The sequence below is a fragment of the Tachysurus fulvidraco genome, chromosome 25 (genome assembly GCF_022655615.1).
Source record: "Tachysurus fulvidraco isolate hzauxx_2018 chromosome 25, HZAU_PFXX_2.0, whole genome shotgun sequence".
Taxonomy (NCBI): Eukaryota; Metazoa; Chordata; class Actinopteri; order Siluriformes; family Bagridae; genus Tachysurus; species Tachysurus fulvidraco.
In genome coordinates, this window is record NC_062542.1 from 2,125,631 (window position 1) to 2,150,630 (window position 25,000).

The following is a 25,000-nucleotide window of genomic DNA, read 5'->3' on the forward strand; positions in this document are numbered from 1 at the left end:
TGTGAATGTTTCACAAAAAAGGAAGTTACGCACAGATCTAAGTTACAGATCTGTAGAAATAATGTAGCATTTTCTCCTTTTGGATGTTTTTGGACCACCATTTACACTGAGCTTGGTGTAAATATGCAGGAATATTCTGATGATCATGAACTTAATGCTATAATTATGAACGAATGAACAGACTGGTAAATTAAAGTGGTAATATTTAATATAAAACACTACACAGTAGACTGTTGTGCCGTTTTACAAAAGTAGGTCATTTATAGTACAAGAAGTATAATAAGACACGACATATTCACCGAAACACATTCACCTCATACATACACCACATGATAAGTTAGTTTTCTGTAGCTATAATTCTGAATCAGGAAACATTTACAAAATAGACGCTGGGCGGTTTCTTATGTCGTCACGTCGTACGCCCGGAATATATCGTTGTGTACTTCTTCTTGTATACTTCACTTGGTAATTTTTACGTCCTCGTACTTCACCACCTTTCCGTTCCGTGTGATTATTTGTTTAATCTGCAATTGTCCGGTGTCGTTGTCATAACGACGGTGAACCACCGTTCCGTCCGGAGGTAAAGGACAAGGAATGGACAGCAGAGAGAGCTGATTGGCCAGTGCATTTTGGTTAACAGGAACTACGGGAGCTACAGGGTGAGGTCGAGGAGATGGGCTGCGGTGGATACGTTCAACAGGATGTTGAACAGGAGGTTCTTGGTGTTTCGCTTCCGGTGGGAAAGGGGTCGGTGGGCGCCATTTTTGCTTCACCCCAAAATCAGCAGCCTCTGTTAGCCGGGGACCCAAATGGCCACCCAAAGCTGCATGTGGTCTTCCAGCTCCTGCTCCCTGATTTAACCCCTGATTGGCTCCCTGACTTGCCACAATTTGCCGAATGTCTCCAATTACTCCGACCATGCTGGATCTCTCTGTTGCGTTTGTTGCCACCATTTTGCACACAACGCTACAATAACAATTGTCTTTCAGACTGTCTTTAATCTTCACGGGATTCACACTCCGAGTGGGAAGCCTGACTCTGGCGCAGAGCTCTGCAATGATTTTGCCCATGGCCCACACATCCGATCGCTTGTCTCGATTGTTCCCTTGCAGGATCTCAGGAGCAGCGTAGGCCTCGTTGCCCAGGTTTACAGCAGAGCTTAAACCGTTTTTGAAGAATTTGGCCAGGCCCATGTCGATGATCACAGCGCGGTGAGATCCGTGCTCAATCTAACGGGATGAAAAGAAATCGTAGATATACTGTAAAACATTGCTGATGTAAAGAAAGTCTTCAGTGTCACCATTTTCCATCATCAGGTGGTAAAGTTACTGCTTGTTTTCCACCACGCATCAGCACTCACCATGACGTTGTCTGGTTTGAGGTCCTGGTGGACGATGTCTCTGCAGTGCAGGAAGTTCAGGCCTTCACACATCCCCGTGATGATGGTGGCCTTCACTGTCTGGTTCAGCTGGGCAGAACATTTCAGCAGTGTTTTAACAGGAGAGTTTGAATCTTTTCTAATTCAATTAAAGTCAATTCATTCCAGACCCTTACCTGTATTTTAGACTTCTGTACGTTAAATATGGCCGTCTCGAGATCCTCTCCGAAAACAAACTCCAGAGGAATGTGCCACTTTCCGTTTTCCAGCCACGGTTTCCCGAGGAGCCTGACCACGTTGTTGTGTTGCGCTTTCCTGTAGTTATTTTGTAGTTACAGCAGAATAAGTGATTTACATATTGAAAAACATTTACATTGTAAACGCTTCTTGTTAATTGTTAATTTAGTTTTAACTGATTTATTTTCAAAAACAAATTATCTGTGTAATTTGACGCACTCATAAACTTGGCACTCTCTGGTAAGCTGTTCCTTAGTGATGAAGTTCACGGGCACTTTTTTCAACGCAGCCCACGTGTCTCCATACATTTGCTTATACACTTTCCCAAAGCAACCTGCCGCCAGGGTTTTTGTAGAAAAGTCCATCTAAAATTCAGACAAATACAAGAGAAAAATTAATCATTAATGTTTTTATTTGTTTGAAATGTCCTCATTTCGCAAGTGACACGGATCTTATTTTTATTTATTTCCTTTAGGTGTGTCAGTGTACAAGGTGTTTTTCCCCCAAGATGCGGTACGTCACCAAACATCTATTACAACGATCCAATTCATATGTTTGTATTGCAAATTCCTGATCGAGAATTTCATCACACTAACCGGTGCTCACAAGTTTGGTTTTTTTTTGTTCTTATATATTTACTGGAAAAGGATTAACATTAGACCGTCCATTAGATAGTAGAGTTTTCTTTAAGTCTTGTGGATCTCATCTCAAATCCTTGCCAACAAATCTCTCTAATTCCAAATGTGACAGTCTCAAATCAATCTGTCTCCATTTTCCAACACAGAACAGCGCAGCGAGGAGTTCAGATTTGTCCGGGCTCGTGCTGAGCAGGCAGTTTAGACTGCTGATGAGTTCCAGCCTTCGCCTCAGGCGTGTATTACTAAATTAAAATCACTCCAAGATGCCCGTTCGTGTCACCTTTACTGGAATTTCCAGCTTTTGTTTGGCAGGAGAAAAACTGGAGATGATTGAAAAGTCAAACTAATTCAAACAAACGTACAGACGAATCAATAGCGCATTCAGAAAGGGGTGCACAAACTTTTAAACCCATCTCTATTTTCACTTCTATCATTGATCATATCATAACATGTACTCGAAACATTTTTGCTTCCTTTAAAGAAAAGTGAAAGTTAAGTATTAAAATAAAGTTTTCTTCTTTATGTGCATATTTTTGTCTGTTTTTTTCTGAACTACAAGTTGTTGTATTAAATGTTCGTGTTTTTTTTAAATAAAAATGATAATTAGCTTTATTTTTATTATATTATTACATTAAATTTATTGTAGTATCATGCAGTCGGATGTTGATGAACATACGAATCATGAATGTTAATAACGCTGAAAAAAGTAATCGTGAACGTTTCGGTGAATTTGATCTTCATGATAACACAAAAAGTTTTGTTTTTTGTCAAAAGCAAAGCTATTTTTTTCTGATAATCCTGACTAGATTAATTTGTTTACTACCATCTTACAGAATGACCATGTTAAAGATTGTTAAAGATTGATCTGACTGCAGTCTAGCAATCAAAACAGCTTACAAATCTTGAGTAACTTAATACACATAAAGTCTCAGTACATTTGTTTGTTATATTGTAAGTAAATAAACAAAATTGTATTTCTATTATTACAAGTAAATATTATTAAGACAGTCAAGAGTTCAGCAAAGGAAGTTTGTTAAAGTCGTGAAGAGACAAAAATAGGTACCTGCCTCACCTTATGGAGTTTCACTCAGCAGTTGTTACTGTAAGAATAGCCTAATCAGACTGCAAGCTTTCTGCCTGATAAACATCTGCGTGTGTGTGTGTGTGTGTGTGTGTGTGTGTGTGTGTGAGTGAGTGCATGCGAGTGTGTATATGTGTTTGAGTGTGTGTGGGTGTCTATATGTGTGTGTGAGTTTATTCAATGTGTGTGAGTGTGTGTGTGTATATATGTGTGTGTGTGAGAGAGTGTGTGTGTGTATATGTATGTGTGTGTGTGTGTGTGTGTGTGTGTGTGTGTGTGTGTGTGTGTGTGTGTGTGTGTGTGTGTGTGTGTGACTCATTGATCTTACCACTCCCGCATTCAGGAAACTACCCCTCTAAAACAAAGCACTTACCTGTTTACCTGTCAGTCATTTATTTCTCATGTGACATTTAACACCTTAAAACATTTTCCTAAAAGGGCAGACATCATCTTTACTTAAGAAAACAGTGTTTTGACGATTCAATAATATTTTAGTCGTCAAACACCAAACATACCAAACCTGGCGTTATAACTATGTATACGTTACATGAAAAGAATCGAATTAAACGATTCACAAAGATGATTCACACCACCGAGGATCGGGAAGTTAAGGGAGCCGAACGAACAAATGAACGATTCTCAAAGCACAAGTGAATCATTAGTTGTTTCTCCCCCAAGTATCTGTATAGAACTCTGTTCTTAGAAACTCTGCGCTCTCTCTCTCTCTCTCTCTCTCTCTCTCTCTCTCTCTCTCTCTCTCTCTCTCTCTCTCTCTCTCTCTCAAAATTAATCGAATCCTACAGTGATTCTATGTTAAGATTCATTTAAATGAATCGTCAGCAAAAGATTCACTTAACATCAGCACAATCATAATGACAGCAGATTCATAATTAGCTGCAATAATTAGCTTTGAAATTTCGTTTTAGTTTCCATTTGTATTGGAAAGTTTGAAACATGACCCTGACCAGGTGATCAGAGTGAACTGTTCTCTCACAGTATATTTTATAACTCGTTTTTCACTTCAGCCACTGGGTGGCAGTCTTGTCATGCTTGCTTTCTGACACCTGAGCCAAACAGCTGATATTGTGAAATGAGAGCCAAGGTCATAAATTCAGCATGAAAACCTATTTACCACCTGCCAAAAATACTATGCCGTTAAAATGATGATGACATCCGACCCTGAAGGACAAGAGGGTGCGTCACAGGACATGTCAGGAAACGTGACAGGCCAAGTCTCTGTCATAGAGCAGGAAATGATTCACAACATCACAAACTTCCCGTGTTCTTCTGGTTCTCTTCTTTTCTTACAGAGGAGCAGTTACACACAACACTTCCGAACCTGCTGAATTTCCTGTAGCACCTGACTCACACCGTGTTCTTGTCACCGAATGTGATGGATGAGTCAGGGGTTTGTTAGCAGAGGTGGGAATTTCCCAAACTCTGTGCAGAAGAACATCTAATTGGTCGTTAGACGTTCAAAATAGGTGAGGGCTCTTTGGCAGGAAATTAGTTCAAACAATATATAGGGATTTAAGGAGCCCTATAAATACTGTAAACAGAATAATTCTGCTTTGAACGTGAGAGTAAATGTATTATATTTACATTATTGATATCCACTCATCTTTTACATTATCGTTTCACTTAACACCTGCAATTACAATGCAATTATCTAATCAGCCAATCATGTGGCAGCTGTGCAGTAAAGGAATTAACGCAGATACTGCAGATAAGAGCTTCAGCTAATGTTCACCTCAAGCATCAGATTTTCAACCAGCAGTCTACACAGAATGGCTATATAACCTCTTTTTTACAATCATCGTGTGGGGGAAAAACATCTCAGAAACACTCCTGAACCTGAGGCAGATAAGCTAAGAAGAGAACGATAGGTGAAATGGGGTTCAGGAGTCTGACACAGGAGACACAATCTCACTGACTCTCAAAAAAGCTGGACAATTTAGCACAAGAAAAATGAGATGATTCCCCCGATCTTCTGGTTTCTGTCCAGAGTTTTGATGTGTAAATAAATCCACCATTTATTACATACATGATATTATAGGACACATGCGTTACTGGTACACAGGATCTTGGAAAATAGATGAGCTACAGCCAGACATAACCTTACATCTACAGTAATTTTTTTTTAAAACTGATGAATCTTTGCATTGCTTAATGAAGGATGAACCCCCCAATTCGGCAGAACACACAGGAGGGATGTTTTCAGCTGTTCGGGGCAAAATCATGATTTAAATGATTTTAAAATGAAATTTAGAGTTAAGTGCGAAAATCGATCTTTAGAAGAAAAACGACCGGTTTTGTCAGATGTCAGACTGGGTTTTGTTCGGAAGTGTCGTGTTTGTAACATCAACATCTATTTAATTCCACTGTAAACACGACTATTTCATTAACTTATAACTTATGTGAACTTATCTTTAAATCCAAAAGTTTGCGATATTCAACTTAAGTTTCTAAGTTTTTTAAAAATGAGACTAAAACTAATCTCATGAGTCAAAACAAACTTTAGAGTTTTTAAGGCAGAACAAAAAAAATATTTTGAAGTTTAACCATTTGTCAAACATCCAGTTTTCTAGAAAACTGCTTTGAGATTCGAACACGCCATGACACAAACTAACCCCTGATTTAAATATCATTTTCTTCACCTATTTGAAGTCATTTACACAATTATTTTTTTTTTTTACAAGAGGAGCCATAAGAACACGTGTGATCTATTAACCTCCCTAAACTAACTGGTGCATAGTATATCTGGGCTTTACTGTAATTCTGTTCTATACTATCTGAGACCCTACAATTGACCACATTAAAATCAGTCTTCAGGCTGTGATTACGCTCAGGTATGAGCATATTTAATGCCTTGCTGAAGGACAAAACCTTTTCCTAAAAGAACAGAAAACATATATATTATAACGAAAACCTTTACTTAAGAAAACAGTGTTTTGATGGTTGAAAATATTTTAGTCAAACACCAAACATACCAAACTTTGCGTTATAGCAATAAGCTACTTAAAAAGGATTGAATCTAATTAAGCGATTCACAAAGATGATTCACACTGATGAGGTTAAATCAGTCGTTGCTTCTTTTTTTTGTTGTTGTTCTTTTGAGTTTTATTTATAGAGCTCTGTTCTTGGAAAATTAAGCTGAATTGTTCACTGTATGTCAACAAACCAGTGTCATACTTATGTCTGAGATTTAAAGGCTTCCTGAAGGACAAGTCTGTTTTATTTCTTTCTGTTTTATTTCCCTCGTCGTGTTCGCTCACGAAAGGCACTGCTTCGGTACAGAGATGCCAAAGTGAGCACACGCGGGGAATAAAGGATGTAATTACACCCGCCTTTCGCTAATCTACAAAATAACCTTTTAATTTATCAATTTACTGCGTGATTCAAAGCCAGAGAGGAATTTCTGAGAAATGAGAAACGCACACAGCCGCCTGAGTGTTACGGACTGTCACTGAGTTTTCCCTTTATTAACATAATAAGCAGAGAAATCTGTCCTTTCTTTTCTTTAATGTTAAAATCTTCAATGGATAAATCTTTTGGAAGACCTGGATATTGAACCCACAATCTTCTGGTCACGAAAACAAAAGACGCTATAAAAATCCACGAAGATTTAAACACAAATGTCACATTTTGTAGAAAATTGAGAATAAAAAAAATGACAACATTCCTAATATCATTTATTCGAATATTCTATTATTCTTATATATTATACATTATTATTCGCTATTACAAAATCAGTTTTAATGATTTTAATACAATTTGATGATTTTGTCAGGAAAACGCTCAAGAAAACAAATCGCAAAAATGTCAAATTTGGAACGGGTTAAGTTTCTAAAGAGCAAATTAACAAAGAATAAAAGCAGACTTTTCACACAGCAGGGATTCATTCAGGTTCTAACCAGCATTATTTACACAGATATATTAATCTAATAAAAAAAAAATCCTTTCAGTCAAGATGTCAAGAGCCTTAACGTGCAAGGCTTCAAATTGTAGAATTAGCTTTGTTTTGTGCAGAAATTGACCCAGGACCCACTGAGATTAATATTAAAATAGAAATAAAGTAGGAAAACATGCCACCATGTCAGCACCGAGTCTGCGTTTATTAGCAGGTGAGAAATCCTCCTTGTTACAGAAGCTAATTAATAAATCTGTAGATGAAAATAAGTCATAATATGAAAAGACTGTTTCTTGCACTGTGTTTGGTATTAAGATCTTTTTGTAACGGTCAAAGAGAAAATACTATAAAAAAACACGAGCTTTTTCGGATGGATGCGTCCCTTGTGTTAAAATCCTTCATAAAGCCCTGAATGCGCTCACATGGAAACAGTCCATCACTGTATTTGCTCCACATTTCATTGCGTTCCTTAACACAGAAGCTTATCTGCACAGATCTCAGACATCTGTTCTTTTTTATTGCTAATTAGCAGTCAGAGGCCTGTTTTGTTATCCCGATTTAATCTGACTAGCTTCAGAGCTCCTCGTCTGCCTGCTGTAACGACGCTTAATATACAGTAAAAAAAAAAAGTCTGAAGTCTTCCTGGATTCTGGTTCATGTTTTTTTTTTTTGTAAAGTGAATTACAGCTTTTCTGCCACAATTTCACGTCGACTTCCACAGACTGGTCGGCAGTGTGGTCTGATCTGTGATGAATCAGTGAAGGCTTCTGAATTTTTCGTGTGTAGGTCACATCCAAAAGTAGACACGTAGGCATGAGTAATATACGTGCACATAAAACCTAATTTATCGGGCTGCTATAGGTAAATAATTAACATTTTATTTCTAATATTCTGTCTGTGCACACAAGAACATCTTTTTTTGCATTAAATATTTTTTATCCATTTATAGCTACAATTAAGAACTTTTCACTCACATTAAAGCAGCCGTAAGTAAAAACGGACGGTCAGGACTCAGCCCTGGCTTTGGCCATGTGCTTTTGTGTACGTTCTGTGTTCACGTGTCTGCCCCGCCCTTGTCTCTTTCTCCCCGCCTCTGTCCCTCGTGTGTCTGATTAATCATTTGTACTATTTAGTTGAGCCGTGTTGCCTTGAGCAGCGCGGAATCCTCTGTTGTCTTTTGTTGTCGTCCTGTCGTGAGTCCGTGTTCCTGTTCGGTGTTTTTGTTAATAAATCCTTGGTTTATTTTAGCTGTCCTGCGTTCGTGACACTGTCAATGAAAGCATCAAAAATTACATGTTTTTTATGCATTGAAATGAAGTCTCTCTAAAATTTTAGGGTCCCTGTTACTATAGAAACGATAAGGTATTTGATTTGTTTTACAACCTGGAACTATGGAGAAATTAATCAAAGTGTAAAATGGAAGCTATTTGATATCTATGTGTATATATTTTTATGACTTTATCATCTGCATAAATGATAAAATGCTCATATGCTTGAAGTTGTGCCACATGACTACTCTGAGAAGTGTGCAGTTGTGTGCCCATAAATAATCCATGCCCAATCTAGGGAGCCGTGACCTCTATTAACCTTGTAATGGGCTGTGGGCACGGCAGGCTCTCTTTTATTTCCTCCCCCGAGCCTGATGTGTGAGAGGTTACACCGTTTGATGGAGTTGTTTTAAACAGGATTGTTTTAAAAGCTTGCCGTTTTCTTCTATGCATCATAAACATCATTAAGTACAACCGTACTGTGATTGTTAGGCCAAAGCAGTGATTCTGCTGCTGAGAACATTTTGGAGAAGTCCTGTTTGACTTTGAATTTTCCACCGACTAACACACACACACACACACACACACACACACACACACACACACACACACACACACACACACACTCGCACACACACGGCTCTGCAGCAAGGCCCGAGCTCACTCCTGGATGACAAACTGTCTGAGTAAAATGATTAGTTTAGTAAACAGTAACCTTTATTTAACCAGAATAAAAAGTCTTAATCAAATCTTGACACAATAAATACAACATAATATACATAATATACATGTATACATACAATAAAATATCACAGAAACAACATCCAACACAACGACACTCAAGACGTATCGGTTCGTTAATGTTTACAGAGATATTTCAGAATTTAAATGCAATATGGTGTCCCACAAAGTTCCAGTGTAGGCCCTGTATAGTTTTTACTATTCATCCTTTATCGAGAGCACAGAAAGATCTGGAAAACCTGAATAACTCAAATTACTGACTGTATTTCTCCAGAGGCCAAAAAATGGAATTTGTGCCTGTTTTGTTGTTGACGATTGAACGTCTTTGTCATGAGAATGTTCAAATGTTCAGGTGTGTATCACTGCACAGTGGTGTTCAAATGAAGTTCAAATGAAAGTAGACACTCAGGATTTTAAGATTTTGTAGTTTTTCTCAAGGACCAATTTATTTATAGACACATTTGTTTTTTTCAAGCACAAATGTTTGTATCTTCAGAGTAAATGTTGATATCAAACCCATTTCTGCTCTCTGAGAAGCTCCGAGTGTTTGTTCATCTAAAAAAGCAGCTCAGATTTCTAAAACACACCGAAAGGACGACAGAGTCCTGATTTATTTTAAATCAGACTCTCACACAAAATCATATGTTTGTTTTTGCTGATTAAAAACGTCTGATTAAGTGGATTTCTGTTCTATCGGCAGTGTGTGGCGTGTATTATGGAGCGCTAGTGCTAGTGTATATTTTTATATATTGTTCCAGACTCCTCATTTGTTTGTTACTTTGTCATTTGTTTGTTACCCAACTGTGTTCTCAACTCATCACCAACTATACATAGTGTGTAAAATCTTTGCACGTACTGTATGCTATGACACGAATCATTCATTCATTCATTTTCTACCACTTATCCGAACTTCTCGGGTCACGGGGAGCCTGTGCCTATCTCAGGCGTCATCGGGCATCGAGGCAGGATACACCCTGGACGGAGTGCCAACCCATCACAGGGCACACACACTCTCATTCACTCACACACTCACACACTACGGACAATTTTCCAGAGATGCCAATCAACCTACCATGCATGTCTTTGGACCGGGGGAGGAAACCGGAGTACCCGGAGGAAACCCCCGAGGCACGGGGAGAACATGCAAACTCCACACACACAAGGCGGAGGCGGGAATCGAACCCCCAACCCTGGAGGTGTGAGGCGAACGTGTTAACCACTAAGCCACTGTGCCCCCCCCGACACGAATCATGTAGAACACAATTGAAATATTTTTTCCATGCCATTAATAAAAAGAAAGACAGAAAGAAAAAACACAGATAGGATCAAATAGAAACACAATAAGATCTTCAACCTGTTACATCATTCAAAGAAAACGATCACTGTCTAAGATGTCCCTTAATAGATGGCTCGTTAGGATGTGTAACGATAACGAGGATGGAATCGCACACAGAGGGACGAACTTTTGCTAAGCAACGGTTAAAGAGGAAAACCGGATGGATTTATGCGTTACGCGCTACGTTAGCTGCTGTGCGCTCGCTCCATTATGCAGTGACGCTGAGATGTTGATGAGATTATTCTGGAGACTTTGTTCACAGTACCTTTTATAGAGCTCTAATCGATGAAGCAGAACACATCAGAACGCTGGGCGGCAGATTAGAGATGGATTAGAGCTGACAGGCCCGCTCTCTGTGAATGAGTGTGTTTTGATGTGTGAGAGAGTCAAGCATGGAGTTTTTGCTTTTTAAGTGAGTGGGCGGCGTGTGACGGAAATCTGTGTGTGTGTGCGTGCTGGTTTTCTTAATTTGACAATGTAATAGTGGTGAACGCTGCTTGGCATGTCTAGAGATGGATTGTGACAGAACAGAGTGCAAGCTGGGAGTTTTCTGTATTTAAAGGGTTATTTAAAGGGAGCGTTTTGGACATATCGCAGTATTACTGAATAAACGTGACAGTTTTTTTAGCCATGTAACCATGTGAGGTTCAAACTTCACGATAACAGATGAGATCGATCGGTTTTGATTTGATTAATAATGAATAAACATGCATTCTTCTGTGTCTTGTACACTTTAAACATGAAACATCTTGAACGCTGTGCTGCTAGATTATTAATTAGACCAGAGAAGGTAAATAAAATGAAAATCTACTGTATATAAGACTGAAAACATTTTCATTTCCCTGTAGCTAGTTTTTATTCTTCATGGTAATACGCCCGATTGGTATGATCAGCTTCAGTGGACGTTTCTTTTTATTTGTTTATCATCTCTGCTATAACATTTGCACATTGATCCTGTTCAGTTCACTGAAATAGCGGCTGCGGCGTGAGAGCTGACGACTGCTGTGCCAGAGAACGACTGCCTGCCCGAGTCTGACTACAGCACTTCCTCACACGCTCAGTTTCATCATCCTATTATAATGCCTTTTGTGTTCCTTTTTTCTTCATCACTACTTAAATCCACCTGTCACATATCTAGCTATGGCTTATCGACACCGAAATACCTGCTAACCTTCTGACTCCGTAGCATCTGCCTTCACGCTGACATTTAACACACTCCCACGCAGCGTCATATTAGGACCTTGTTAGTTTCTGACCTTAGGAAAGTGGATTAAATCGTCGGAGTTTGGTGAGATGCCGATACTCGAGGCATCTGGCTTGATTGACTGTTGACATATTGGATAAAGAAAGTGTGTTTGCTTTCTTCCCTTTTTAATATTTCTTCAGTCTTCTTTGAGATTTCGATTGATCCTCAGATTAAAGTGCAAATGAGGAATACAATGAAACCTACTTGTGGAAGATTCCTTATGATTTATCTTGTGACTTTTTTCCTATCCGTCGGACTCACAGAGATCTTTGCTGTGTTTGCTGTATAATTTATACTCTCTGTATTTTATGCTTTTTATTCTGGTAACTCGCTCGGCTAGCGACAGAGTGAGCTTTGCTCTGATCTTTTTGCCATTAGCGTCACTGGAGCATGGTGTGAGGGTTCGTCCTCCTGCTTAGAGAACAGAGAGAAGAGGAGGAAAAGGGGGTGGGTGAGAGAGGACGAGAGAAGCTGAGAGAGAAAGGGAAAGAAAGAGAGGGAGGGTGGCTGTGAGAGAGAGAGACAGAGAGAGAGAGAGAGAGAGAGAGAGAGAGTGAGAGTGTGTCGCGTCAGTTAGCTGCAGTAGTCGGAGGACTGGGGAGGCAGCAGCATCACTGCTCACATCCTTCTATCAATCGTCCACAGAGCACTCGCTTGGGTCCATCCAGAAACGAGCGGAGAGGACGAGACAGAACTGGTGGAGACAGAAGTGGAGCTCCAATACTCTGCATATATCTTCCCAGGTTTCGAGGATAGTCTCCATCTTCCAGCAGGACCTCCTTCTTCCTTCTCTCTCACTTGGACCGGCTGGATTTTTTGGGTCGAGAAGACTGATGGGGTCGGGGGTCAGGGGGGTACAGACAACCCGCTCGTCCCGCATGTGGACAGGGTGGAGTGGAGTGTACATGTGCGTATGGAGACTTGTGTTAGTGTGCTGCGGAATCCGGACCGTTCCTGCTCAATCCTCAAGAGACGGCAAGTCAGTGTACTTCTGGGAAACAGGTATGGCTGATAATTAGGGCAGTGGGGGATGTTCTGGGGTAGACTGTGTGTGTGTGTGTGTGTGTGTGTGTGTGTGTGTGTGTGCTATACGTAGTTTAAATGTTCTTCAGACCGTTTTTGGCCCGTGAGACTTCAGATGTCTTTGGTAAAGCAGCCACCATCAATCATTACAAACATCCATCCACATATCGGTGCTTATCTTTCTGATGGGAATGTTTCACTGGAATGCCAAGCCGGTGCAGTCGGTACTGAATCGTTACCATCTCATGGCTCCACGGCCCCTGGTTCGGTTCTGAGCCTGGGTTACGGTCTATGCTCTGAATCTCCAGGTTTTCGTGTTTTCCTCCCACCTCACAGAAACATGCCAGTGGGTGGCTTACTGACTCCGAATTGCCCTGTAGGTGGGAGTGAGAGTAAGAATGTGTGTGGTGCTTTGTGAAACACTTGGGTCTCAGCGTTATTGGGATAAACTCTAGATCCACCGTGACCCTGACCTCGAGTTCTTAAGTCATATTTTTTACTTCTCTATAGCACTATTTAGAAGAAGTAGAACACAAATGGTACTCCGGGCCCACCTCCAGGGCTGTGGCTTTGATTCCTGCCTCTATCCTGTGTGTGTGTGTGTGTGTGTGTGTGTGTGTGAGCGTGTGTGTGTGTGTGTGTGTGTGTGTGTGTGAGGGTGTATGTTTTTTTGGTGTTTGTAAGTTCTCCTCATGCTTTGAGGGAACCCTCTGGGTTCTCTGGTTTCCTTCCTGAATCTAAAGATGTGCTGTAGGCTGATTGGCATCTCTAAATTGTCCGTAGTATGAACGCTTGTGTGTGTGTTTGTGCCTTGTGATTGGTTAGCACCTCATCTAGGGTATCCTCATCCCTGTGCCCCGAGTCTCCTAGAATAGACTCCATGTTCTCAGACAGATGGATGAATGGATGGTGGATTTTATTGAATATCTACCACAGGCTGTACTTTAAAATTCATTTTTGGCTCTTATTAAATGAGAAAGGAGAAATTTCCATTATTCGAAAATTCCTTTAATCTCCCCATCTAACCTCGTGACCTCTTTACCGTTTGTTCAATCATCAAATCATACAGGAACTCTTATTATCCTTCAATCCTCCATTAACTACTACAGGAATGAATAGAAATGAGAACGAGAAATAAAAGTCTCGAAGCGTCGACAGAACGGAGCAATTACGTTCTGATTGATTCAGCAGGAGATTTACACACTCAGCGAATAATTATAGAAATTATATATGTATAAAATGATAAATGAAACACACAGTGTGGTGCTTTTTTAGGTAAATAATCAATGATGTGATGGTGTGATGAAGTGCACTTATTCTTACCATCCAATGGCTTTGTTCCACTTATACCACATGATTTTTCTCAACCACGGCAATGTTTATCATGTAAAGAATGACATGGTAGTTTTAATTAATTAATTAATTAATTAATTAATTAATTAAATTAAGTAATTTTTAGTTGCAGGGTGGCACGGTGGCTTAGTGTTGGGGGTTTGATTCCCGCCTCAGCCTTGTGTGTGTGGAGTTTGCATGTTCTCCCCGTGCCTCGGGGGTTTCCTCCGGGTACTCCGGTTTCCTCCCCCGGTCCAAAGACATGCATGGTAGGTTGATTGGCATCTCTGGAAAATTGTCCATAGTGTGTGTGTGTGTGAGTGAATGGGAGAGTGTGTGTGCCCTGTGATGGGTTGGCACTCCGTCCAGGGTGTATCCTGCCTCGATGCCCGAAGATGCCTGAGTTCAGATAAGCGGTAGAAAATGAATGAATGAATGAATGAATTTTTAGTTGCACTTGATGTGGAAGATTCATGAATTAAGTTAGGGTTTAGGGGTTAGGTTTAGGGTTAAGGTTTAGGGTTAGGATTTTGGGTTAGGGGTTAGGGTTAGGGGTTAGGTTTAGGGTTAAGGTTTAGGGTTAGGATTTTGGGTTAGGGTTAGGATTTTGGGTTAGGGGTTATGGTTTTGGGTTGGGGTTAGGTTTAGGGTTAAGGTTTAGGGTTAGGATTTTGGATTAGGAGTTAGCGTTAGGATTTTGGGTTAGGGTTTTGGGTTGGGGTTAGGTTTAGGGTTAAGGTTTAGGGTTAGGGGTTAGGTTTAGGGTTAAGGTTTAGGATTAGGGTTTTGGGTTAGGGGTTAGGTTTAGGGTTAGGATTTTGGGTTAGGGTTAGGATTAAGGTTTAGGGTTAGGATTTTGGGTTAGGGGTTAGGGTTAGGATTTTTGTGTTTTTTCCCTGCAGGAGTGTCATTTGTCCTGAAGATGTTTAGCACTAGAGACTCCTTCCCAAACTTTTAAAGAACCATCATCTTATAGAAAAACTCATCACGTCAACCTGTTTTTAGCTAAATATGAAACGACTGCGTTATTATAACCCTGTGATTTCACTGTCAGAACTGTTATAGGAAATGACAAAGTCCTCCAGTCCATTCAGAATCCAGAATTCAGGACTGAATAAATGTTCTCGATCTTATGTTATCGATGCAAGAGCTAATCATTTTACCTTTATTGTTACTGTGTCACTGTGATGGCTGCGTGCTTGATTTTTTTTTTATGATTTGGTTTATTTTTATGCGCTCGTGCTTGGCATGTAAATGTGATGAAAAGTGTTACTTGATCAGACTTGGTAATAAATCTCAGAGACACTGTGCACTTTTGTGTAAAGACACAGCTATTTGTTACGACCTGTTTCCTTGGCAAATTTGTGGTGCAGAGCGAGTGCACGCACCGTTTAGACTTTGCTTCGGGCTGCGATGCTCCTGAGTCAAAGTGCTCTTTCCATTTACAAAATAAATAAATAAATAAATGTAGCTGAGTAAGGATTAAAAAGACCTGGATTGAAGCTCAAGACTGTGAATTTCTCACTTTTAGTGGTAATTACACACCGTGGTCTTATCACAGAGGTGTGTTTTTGCTGTAAAACATGATAACACTGTTTCTGGATTCAGTCTAATCTGCATCAGGGCTGTTTAATTGGACAGAGATTAGATGGTCCCTGCAGGTTCTGGGTCTCTCGGGGAGGACAGGTGTGCCAGGATCCTCCTGCCTCTCAGGTGTGGTGTTGAGAACTCAGATAGGGTGAGAATGCTATTGAACATCCGAGAGGCTGAGGAAATGCAGTTTAACATATAATGTAACATATGAATGATGAATTCAGTGAAAATTCAGGACATAAACGAGATGAAAACTCATCTCTGCTTTGTTGTCTGATGTCAATGCCTGTGTCGATGTGGGCAAGAAGAACAGAAGTCTTTCTTCTGTTGTTGCTTTCATCACACGGTTAAACAATGGGAGTAAAACAGGAAGAAAAAAACTTAAAAGAACTGTAAATTGCAGATTAACAGGAATCACAGGATACAGGTTCTAGACACATCTACAAGTGTGTACATCCTGAACTGATCTGTTTTTCTCTCGCTCCTGTCTCACAACCAGAAGTTCCAGCATTTTAAGTATTTGCAGTGACATCATCCAGTGATTTTCAAAGATTTCAACCAATCACCAAACACTAGCAACTGTGACATCATACATTATTGATGATGTCATCATAATCTGCCTTTCTGCCATTTAAGGATATCGTAGTCGCGAGTGTTCGGTGATCTGATGACGTCATAGTTGCTATTGTTCTGTGATTGGTTGAAGCCACAGAGTTATTTCTTATCTATAAAGTTCCTCATTATCTCACAGGAAAAAAATCATCCCAGTCAGGAGGAATCTCTGGCACAAGTGGTTTTAGGAAAGCTTAACTTTTCTGTATTTTGAATATTTTATGCACTAACGCCGTTTCCGATGCACTCTGCTTTTAATGTCTGACAAATCCACAAATTTCTACTGATACTGCACTGTCCTTCCCTCGTTACTCTGAGCAAGGAGGCCATTTTGTATAACCTTAAAAAAGACAGGATTAGTTCTGCCACTTCTCCACAATTAAAGCTTATTCCCCAGACTCTATTCAACACAAAGTCTGTTTGACCTTCAAGTTGACTTGGCCTTCTGGGAAATACTCGTCCCGGCAAAGATCGAACACAAAGAGATCTAAAGTCATTGTTAAATTCAACATCAACCTCAACGATTTCCTTGGGAACCGTTGAAGGGTCGTTAAAGTATCTGTGTCACTTGGTGAACGCTGCACAGACGATAGCTTCTCTGATCAGACGAAAGTGCTTAGCAATTAATCGATTGACATTAATGACACCAGCTGCCCATTTTAAACCTTCATCACACACACACACACACACATACACATACACATGCTCATGCACACACCTCATTACGTTCCTTTAGAGAAGTGGCACCATGCTAACACAGATGAGCTTGTCAGCACCTCTGAAGTACCTCAGCCCTTCATTCTGCCTGTCACGTTAATTACTCCGAAGCCAAACAAGCGCATCCTTAGCTTGCCATCTTGCTAACACCTGGATCGAGGCCCAGATGCTTTTCTTAGTGCTTCTATTTCTCTCTCAGTAGGACTTTTCGTCTTCATCTTTAAGCTGAAAAGGTGCCTAAATCTACAGGAACCCGCCAGACGTCGTCTTATATTTGGATTGAACCCAAACGTTAGCTTAACTTCATCCTAATTAGTTTGTTGTCAGCATTTCTACATTTGAACCTCATTAGCATAACTCAAAATAATCCAGCGAACAGCACTTAATAAATAGGGTAAAGCTGAAGACTAGCCGATGTTCTTTACTCGGAATGTCTCTCTTTAATGCTTATGTGCCGTTTGTATGCAGATTATAGCACTTACATGAAGCCGCTCACGTCACACTGTCCCTTACATTTGCTCTGTCAGATCTTTAGACCTCATTTCTAAGCCTCTTTAGGGCAGTTGGCTGAATTATTTCAAGCTATTTGGAGCTAGCACACCAACTCAGCCACAGCTAGTCATATTTTTTATTTAATCTGTCTTAGCATTTAGACTTAGCATGTTTAGCATTTCTGTGTTCCCTTGACTGCTAGCTAGGAGAGTAAACATGCTGTCGAGGGAACACAGAAAAGCATGCTAAGTCTAAATGCTAAGACAGATTAGATAAAAAATATGACTAGCTGTGGCTGAGTTAGTCATATTTTTTATCTAATCTGTCTTAGCATTTAGACTTAGTGTAGCATGCTTTTCTGTGTTCCCTCGACAGCATGTTGCATGGACTGCTAGCAAGGAGAGTAAACATGTAAATATAACATTGTTTTATAACTTAGCATTTCATACAGTCTTAGCATGAACCAAATAATAAGTTAGCATACAAATTCTCAGACTTTTATTAGTAACTCTACTAACCACAAGCTATAAAAATAACATGTAGCTCCATATTAGCAAAAAAAAGTGTATCTTATTTAATGTCATAGCCTTATGACCTAGCATGTTGTTCTTTTTTTCTTAATAGACATACTGTACATATATATACATAGTATTCTTCATCATCGTCTTCATCTTAACATGTAGACTTTATTAGCATGGGCTGCATATTATATCTTTAATTTTAGCCTCTTTTGTGTTTTGGCATTAAATGCATAATTTGTGGCTTTTGGGAGGAAAATATATCCAGACCCCTTTGATGTGTGTATTCGCCACGTCGGCCCTGACAGCGACGCATTTTAACGTTCCCCTCTTTCCAGCTTTCGTTTTATTCTTCCTGCAGGTATGCGAACTCCCTAGATGCTAACATGATGGCTAATTTTCCATTCCTAGTATTTGGGACATGCATACAAATGAAGGTGAATTCATGATTCACTTGAAGGGGCAGTTAAATGGTACTTTCTAGACCAAATGGATTTTCAAATGGCATGTTCAAAGTGTCATGGGGCGGAATGATGAGGAACAATGAAATAATAATATAAAAAAAATTATATAAATGAAACATAGCGTAAGCGTTTCCTGAAGTAGTCACGGCTTCACCTAATAGACGCTCACACTGGAGACTCCTTTCATACATTTTAGCTCATTTAGATCTGCCAGTTTTTAGCTCTTACTGTGGAAACAGTAACATTAAGTATATTGCCCATGACAATCTGCCTACAGTATCAGTCTCCAGAAGGAATGGGTTGATTATCACTGAAGGAGAAGGACAGTCCTCAGTGAGCACATTATGTCTGAGTTTTAGTCTTTGAGAGTTTTTACTTTTTTAAAATAGAGGTCATAGAACTCGTTTTTGTTCTCTATGAAATCGCGGCGTACTGAACAGTCCAAGCCCTTAGAGCGCGAATAAAATGAACGAGCGGCTTTTCTGAGGAAGGATCGTCTCAGAAAAGTCTTCTGCCCTTTTTTTTTCCTCCTCTGGCATTGTGAGTTTGCAGTCTCTTGCTGCCAAGATGATGAAGGTCAAAACTGTCTTTTTTTATTATTCAATTACAAAATTTTTTAGACCCTTCAAAACTAAGCCTCAGTGAAACAGTCAAAAAGTGGCTTATTAGTTAAAATGGTCAAGCTTTTTTAAGAATAATCTCTTTGTCCCGGGTAAATCTTCACTGAAATACCGTTTAGTCTGACTGTCAGGGCTTACATGATGATACTGCAGCTTTGATTATTCTTCGAACATTTTAGATTTGCTCTGTGGGGTCTAGGAGGACTGATCTGTTGAGTCTTTTTAAAGAGTTTTGTTATTATCATGGGCTGACTATCAACTATCTCAAAGCATGACGGATTGATGAGTCAGAACCAGATTCATCTGTTCCACCTGTTCTACTGATCGAGAAATAGTTTTTCAGTACTAAATGAACCAATGGGACTGATACAGCACCTCATGTACCTTCTACTTTCGATTCAGTGCCTAGTACACTGGATGCAGTACCTGCTGTATTTGAGTCAGTAGTGCATAAAATACAGTACATATAGCAGATTCAATTCAGTACCAACTCCATTCAATTCAGTACTAACTGCATTTGATTCTGTATGTAGCGCATTTAATTCAGTACCTGTTGCATTCGAGTAAGTACCTAATACATTTGATTCAGTGCCTATTGCATTCAGTTCACTGCTGACTGAATTCGATTCAGCACCTAGTGCATTCGAGTAAGTACCTAGTACATTTGATTCAGTACCTAATGAATTCAATTAGGTACCTAATGCATTCAATTCAGTGACAATTTAGTCACTGATTTAGTAACAATTACATTTGATTCAGGACCAAGTACATTCAACTCCGTGCCAGCGCTCATCCGTTGATTCAGTACCTACTGAACAGTATAGGTGTGTAGTTTGACTACAGTCAAACATACCACATTTTCCATGTTAGTATTATCATGTGACCTCTGATGTCACAATAACTGCAAAAACTTTCCTCAGGTGCTGTTTAAGATGTACAATATTTAATACCCACAACACTTAAACACGGCTCTTCTGTAATATTAATAACAAAAATATGTGTTAAATCTATATTAAACAGTGACAGTAGTGTGTTTCCCAAACTCTTCACTGCTGTGTGTGTGTGTGTGTGTTTTCTGTTTTGACTGAACCAACCTATCGACAGTTGTTCGATTTCTCATTTCTTTTCCCTCCTGTGCCTCGAAGCAGCAGCAAATCATCTGTCGTGGCTGTTTTCTCTTCTGTTTTTTTGTCGTCTGAGACACGGAACAGCTTGATAAACCCGAGGATTTATCTGAAACACAACCTGTACTCTATAACAAACACTTTAATGACTTTGGGGAGCTGATTAAAAGGAATGACGCATGAATCCACTCCATGGTTTGATTACTCTTCTCTTTTATCACAACAAGTCCTTTTCTCCTTTCTTGGTGATTTGGCAGTGGAATCGTTTCAGAACGAAGCTCCGTCTCGACGAGGCTCTGTTTAACGTCTTGTTGTGGAGATTACTGCACCAGCAGATCAATGTGGAAATGGGAGTGCGGTATAAGTGTGCTCAGCGGGACTTTATTAGCACTGCTTACTGATGTTTTCTTTATCCCCCAGACTGAGACTTCAAGCAACGCCACACACTCCATCCTAACTCTCTCCAAAGACTCGCATCGCCTCCAGTGAAAACAACATATATTGATTGAATTGTAGACTTACGTGCATGCACAGCTGCTAGGTTAAAGCCTCGGTGGTGCTTCTGTTCTAGCTACCTAAACGCTGTCACTGGTGTCTATGTAGCTAGCCAGCAAATCTTGCTAACTGTAAACTATTAATAGCTAGCTGAGTGTTTTATATACATTATAACATACCGTGAGGTTGGTGTGTGAACTAGTGAATTCGTTAATTAGAGGGCTAGGGCCAGGGGGTGAGGCTTATCTGTAAGCTTTCTACAGCTTTCTATATGAATGTATTTGATTGGACGCTAATCCGAGCCCTTTCGATTGAGTTATAGTATCCAGTCCTGAGATTTGTATTTTTTTTATAGGGAATGTAATTAACTTTTTTATTTTAAGTAATACTCAAATAAAGTTGAAATAGGCCGGAATAATACTTACAGCAATTTTTTAGCTCCACATCTGGTTAATCAGTGATAGAAGGAGCCTGATGGCGCTAATTTAATGGTAATTTGATATGAAGAAGACGAGCACAGGATGAGACAAGTTCAATTAGACGTTAGCAATTAGCCAGAGTTGAGCGTCCGGATTAGGCTGAATGAAAGGCCTGATGTACAACAGATGTGTAGATCTCGCTGCTAGAAAGTTTTCAGTGCTCAGGATCATTACTGAGCACCGATTTTAGCCATTGCGGAAGATTCTGAGGATTTCTCGTCTCGAGCTCCAGTCAGTTTTGTCTCCTAGCGATGCCCACAAGCCAGTCACCTGATGAAAAATTCCTGAAGTCTTCAGCCGTGATGTTCCCCGTCTTCTCCCTGCGGCATCACCTCCAGCGGTCTGAGAGAGACACAACCTGAGAGCTGTGACATTTAGAAATTGATCAATCTATCAGGAGTACCTCTGAGGAATGATGTAGTGGACGAACCGAAGTTTGTATGACGGCATGTCGGTATTTTGCTTTGCTAATGTATCACTAATGAGGACTCCTTTGATTGATGAATGCTTTTCTGATTGTTGTTTGTATGGTGATTTGTTTGAGTGAACCGATAGTCAGCAACTTCTTTCCGGAAGACTCCTTTATAGCGATACTTTAGTAGAACCTTTGACGGTTTGCTGAGACGGAGCCTAATAAGGACAGCGATTTGGAGACCCGGTGACTAAATTTGTCTCTGTCAGAGCACACTGTGACCTCAGGGGATAGCCGAGCGTGCCAAATGATAATTTTGCCATTTGGGCACGAGAGAGTGGCATGACAGTGTGTTAAAGGCAGTTGGGATGTTCTCCCAGGGTGCAGTTTGGATAAACAGGCTCTCTGGTGGAACGACGTCCCCGACGGCCCTGAATGTGACCCAATGTGTAGCGACAGTGTCAGTCGTGCTCCGGCTAATCGTGTATGACAGCCAGCTTTATTAGTCACACGAAGCCAGATGGCCTCAGAAGCACAGATCTCTCACAGCATGCAGGAAAGGAGTTTTAACTACCGGGTTTCTTCTCTAGTTCGATCTGTGATGCTTTAAGTGTTGCTATCTATCTATCTATCTATCTATCTATCTATCTATCTATCTATCTATCTATCTATCTATCTATCTATCTATCTATCTATCTATCTATCTATCTATCTATCTATCTATCTATCTATCTATCTATCTATCTATCATAACAGCAGTCCTGTTGCTCATCCCAGGGCTGAACAACATTTTAACAAACTCAGCTCATACTGATTCAGTTCAATTTTTTTTTGTGTAGCATATTTAACAATGGGCATTGTCTCAAAGCAGCTTTACAGAACATTCATTCATTCATTTATTCATTCATTTATTCAATTTCTACCACTTATCCGAACTTCTCGGGTCACGGGGAGCCTGTGCCTATCTCAGGCGTCATCGGGCATCGAGGCAGGATGCACCCTGGACGGAGTGCCAACCCATCACAGGGCACACACACACACACTCTCACACACTCACACACTACGGACAATTTTCCAGAGATGCCAATCAACCTACCATGCATGTCTTTGGACCGGGGGAGGAAACCGGAGTACCCAGAGGAAACCCCCGAGGCACGGGGAGAACATGCAAACTCCACACACACAAGGCGGAGGCGGGAATCGAACCCCAACCCTGGACGTGTGAGGCGAACATGCTAACCACTAAGCCCCCCCCCCCCCCGCTTTACATATGAAATAATAATAATATTAATAATTACAATATTAGACTTATATTTAAATGTGTTTGTATTTATCCCCAATGAACGAGCCTGAGGTGACTGAGGTGAGGAAAAACTGGAAGATGGAAGAGGAAAAAACCTTGAGAGGAACCAGACTCAAAAGAGAATCTCATCCTCATTTGGGTGACACTGGAGGGTGTGATTATAAATGATTAAACACAACTGGAGCTGGAACAGATGGAAAATCTAGTTGCCTCAGAATGGGTAGAAAAAGAGAAGCCAGAAGACGACAAGCTGAATTTTGAGTCTTAAGGTTCTTCATGTCATCACAGAAAGGTTTCCACCCATCATCACTCCTGACTCCTGACTCATTAGGGTTCTAACGACACACTTCACTAAAGCTCATAGCTCTGACTAGCTCATAGCTCATAGCTCTGACTAGCGATAAACACTCCTTCAACTCAGAATCCTATCATAGCTATTAGTATAAAAGAAACTTCGGGAATAAAAGCTCAACGACTCCAATGAATCTTCACAATATTATTATAAGCCTAATAGCTCACTAACTGGATTATTTTAAATAAATCTCTACTGTGAAGGTCTGTGATATTTTTATCATCATTTCTGCCACAGTTTGAGTTTAGACAAAACTCTGTAGTGCTTTTCACACGGCTCGATTTAGAGGAACGTTTCACACGTGTGATTTAGAAGCAGGATTATATGCAGCTTTTATGGTGTTAACCCTGCATTGCAATAACAAACGTGTACAGCGTTAAATGATACGGCGTTAGAATGTTATGACTAGTTGCCTGGCAACAGGCACCCAATCACAACGTAGCGACACTGAACCAGAACCGAAACATAGCAATGCTGAACGAAAATGTCTTGGTAAATAAAAACGGCGTCAGACGGCAAAACGCTTAATGTTATGCGGTAGCGAGGGGAAAATAAATAAGCGAAGGAAAATTACTGGTCAACTACATGACAAAATAGAAAAAGAGCAAAAAGATGAGAAAGCTGTGTAAAAAGTAACAAAACCTACTCGGGTGCAAAAAGACAGATCTTGAAGTTCAAGCCGTTATTTAAAGTGGTCACATGCTGGATTTATCCAATCAGGGCTGTTAACAGAGTAAATTAGAAGGAGGTTGAGGCGGGGTTTAGGAATGTACAGTATGAGACGTCAGATTATGAAGATCCAGGATGAACTGAACCCAGGATTCCATTTACATGGAGTTTACATGGAGTTTACTAGGACCCAGGGGAAATATATCGCGGGACTATTCCGTCCTCTCTATCAGTCAATCATTCATTCATTCATTCATTTTCTACCTCTTATCCGAACTTCTCGGGTCACGGGGAGCCTGTGCTTATCTCAGGTGTCATCGGGCATCGAGGCGGGATACACCCAGGACGGAGTGCCAACCCATCACAGGGCACACACACACTCTCATTCACTCACACACTCACACACTACGGACAATTTTCCAGAGATGCCAATCAACCTACCATGCATGTCTTTGGACCGGGGGAGGAAACCGGAGTACCCGGAGGAAACCCCCGAGGCACGGGGAGAACATGCAAACTCCACACACACAAGGCGGGGGTGGGAATCGAACCCCCGACCCTGGAGGTGTGAGGCGAACATGCTAACCACTAAGCCACTAAGCCACCATGCCCCCTATCAATCAATCAATTAAAGGAAATTTAAAATCCTCCCAAATTTATGGCTCATCTGTCTTTGGTACTAAAATAATCTCTCATGTGCATTTCTAAATTAACTTCTAAAAGTTTTGTTTTTATTTTGTGGTTTTTATTTTATTCATTTGTGTACTTCCTGCTTTGATTGCTTAAGATGAGCATTTTCACTACCAGATTCAACCAGAACCTCCATGTAACCTTTCTTTGCAAATTCAGTGAGATATTCTCAATAAAATATTAAATGAATTCTTTTTTTAGGTCAAGACATCTGTGATAACGAGATGGAGTTTAGGATGTTAGCTCAAGCTTCATTTCAGTTAGCGCTTC

The 25,000-nt window shown here is 40.3% G+C and overlaps 2 protein-coding genes across 8 annotated transcripts in view; one reads left to right on the top strand and one right to left on the bottom strand.

Moving 5' to 3' along the window:
• Positions 1–190: 190 nt before the first annotated feature.
• Positions 191–3,849, bottom strand: zmp:0000000881 (cyclin-dependent kinase 20). Of its 4 annotated transcripts, none has more exons than XM_047808395.1 (5): positions 3,708–3,849; positions 1,835–1,980; positions 1,555–1,693; positions 1,361–1,468; positions 191–1,229 (listed from the first exon to the last, which is right to left on the bottom strand). In XM_047808395.1, exons 2-5 carry the CDS (start codon positions 1,978–1,980, stop codon positions 459–461), a joined length of 1,164 nt encoding a protein of 387 aa, XP_047664351.1. In that variant the 5' UTR covers positions 3,708–3,849; the 3' UTR covers positions 191–458. The 4 variants fall into 4 exon arrangements, with proteins under 4 accessions (XP_047664351.1, XP_027013428.2, XP_027013429.2 ...); XM_027157627.2 differs by lacking the exon at positions 3,708–3,849 and adding an exon at positions 3,326–3,480; XM_027157628.2 differs by lacking the exon at positions 3,708–3,849 and adding an exon at positions 3,321–3,476.
• Positions 3,850–12,416: 8,567 nt separating this feature from the next.
• The window catches only part of LOC113649693 (thrombospondin type-1 domain-containing protein 7A), a 103,416-nt gene continuing 90,832 nt past the window's right edge, over positions 12,417–25,000 (top strand). For all 4 annotated transcript variants that reach the window (XM_047808356.1, XM_047808358.1, XM_047808357.1 and 1 more), the window contains exon 1: positions 12,417–12,837. In XM_047808356.1, the coding sequence (XP_047664312.1) occupies positions 12,669–12,837 (169 nt within the window). In that variant the 5' untranslated portion in view covers positions 12,417–12,668. The remainder of the gene's footprint in view (positions 12,838–25,000) is intronic.

Excerpts from the sequence above, each read along its gene's own strand:
- zmp:0000000881 (XM_047808395.1), bottom strand. The coding sequence starts at position 1,980 with ATGGACTTTTCTACAAAAACCCTGGCGGCAGGTTGCTTTGGGAAAGTG. Across the intron at positions 1,469-1,554 it reads TACAGAAGTCTAAAATACAG|CTGAACCAGACAGTGAAGGC; the intron begins GTAAGGGTCTGG and ends TGTTCTGCCCAG. Across the intron at positions 1,230-1,360 it reads TCAAACCAGACAACGTCATG|ATTGAGCACGGATCTCACCG; the intron begins GTGAGTGCTGAT and ends TCATCCCGTTAG.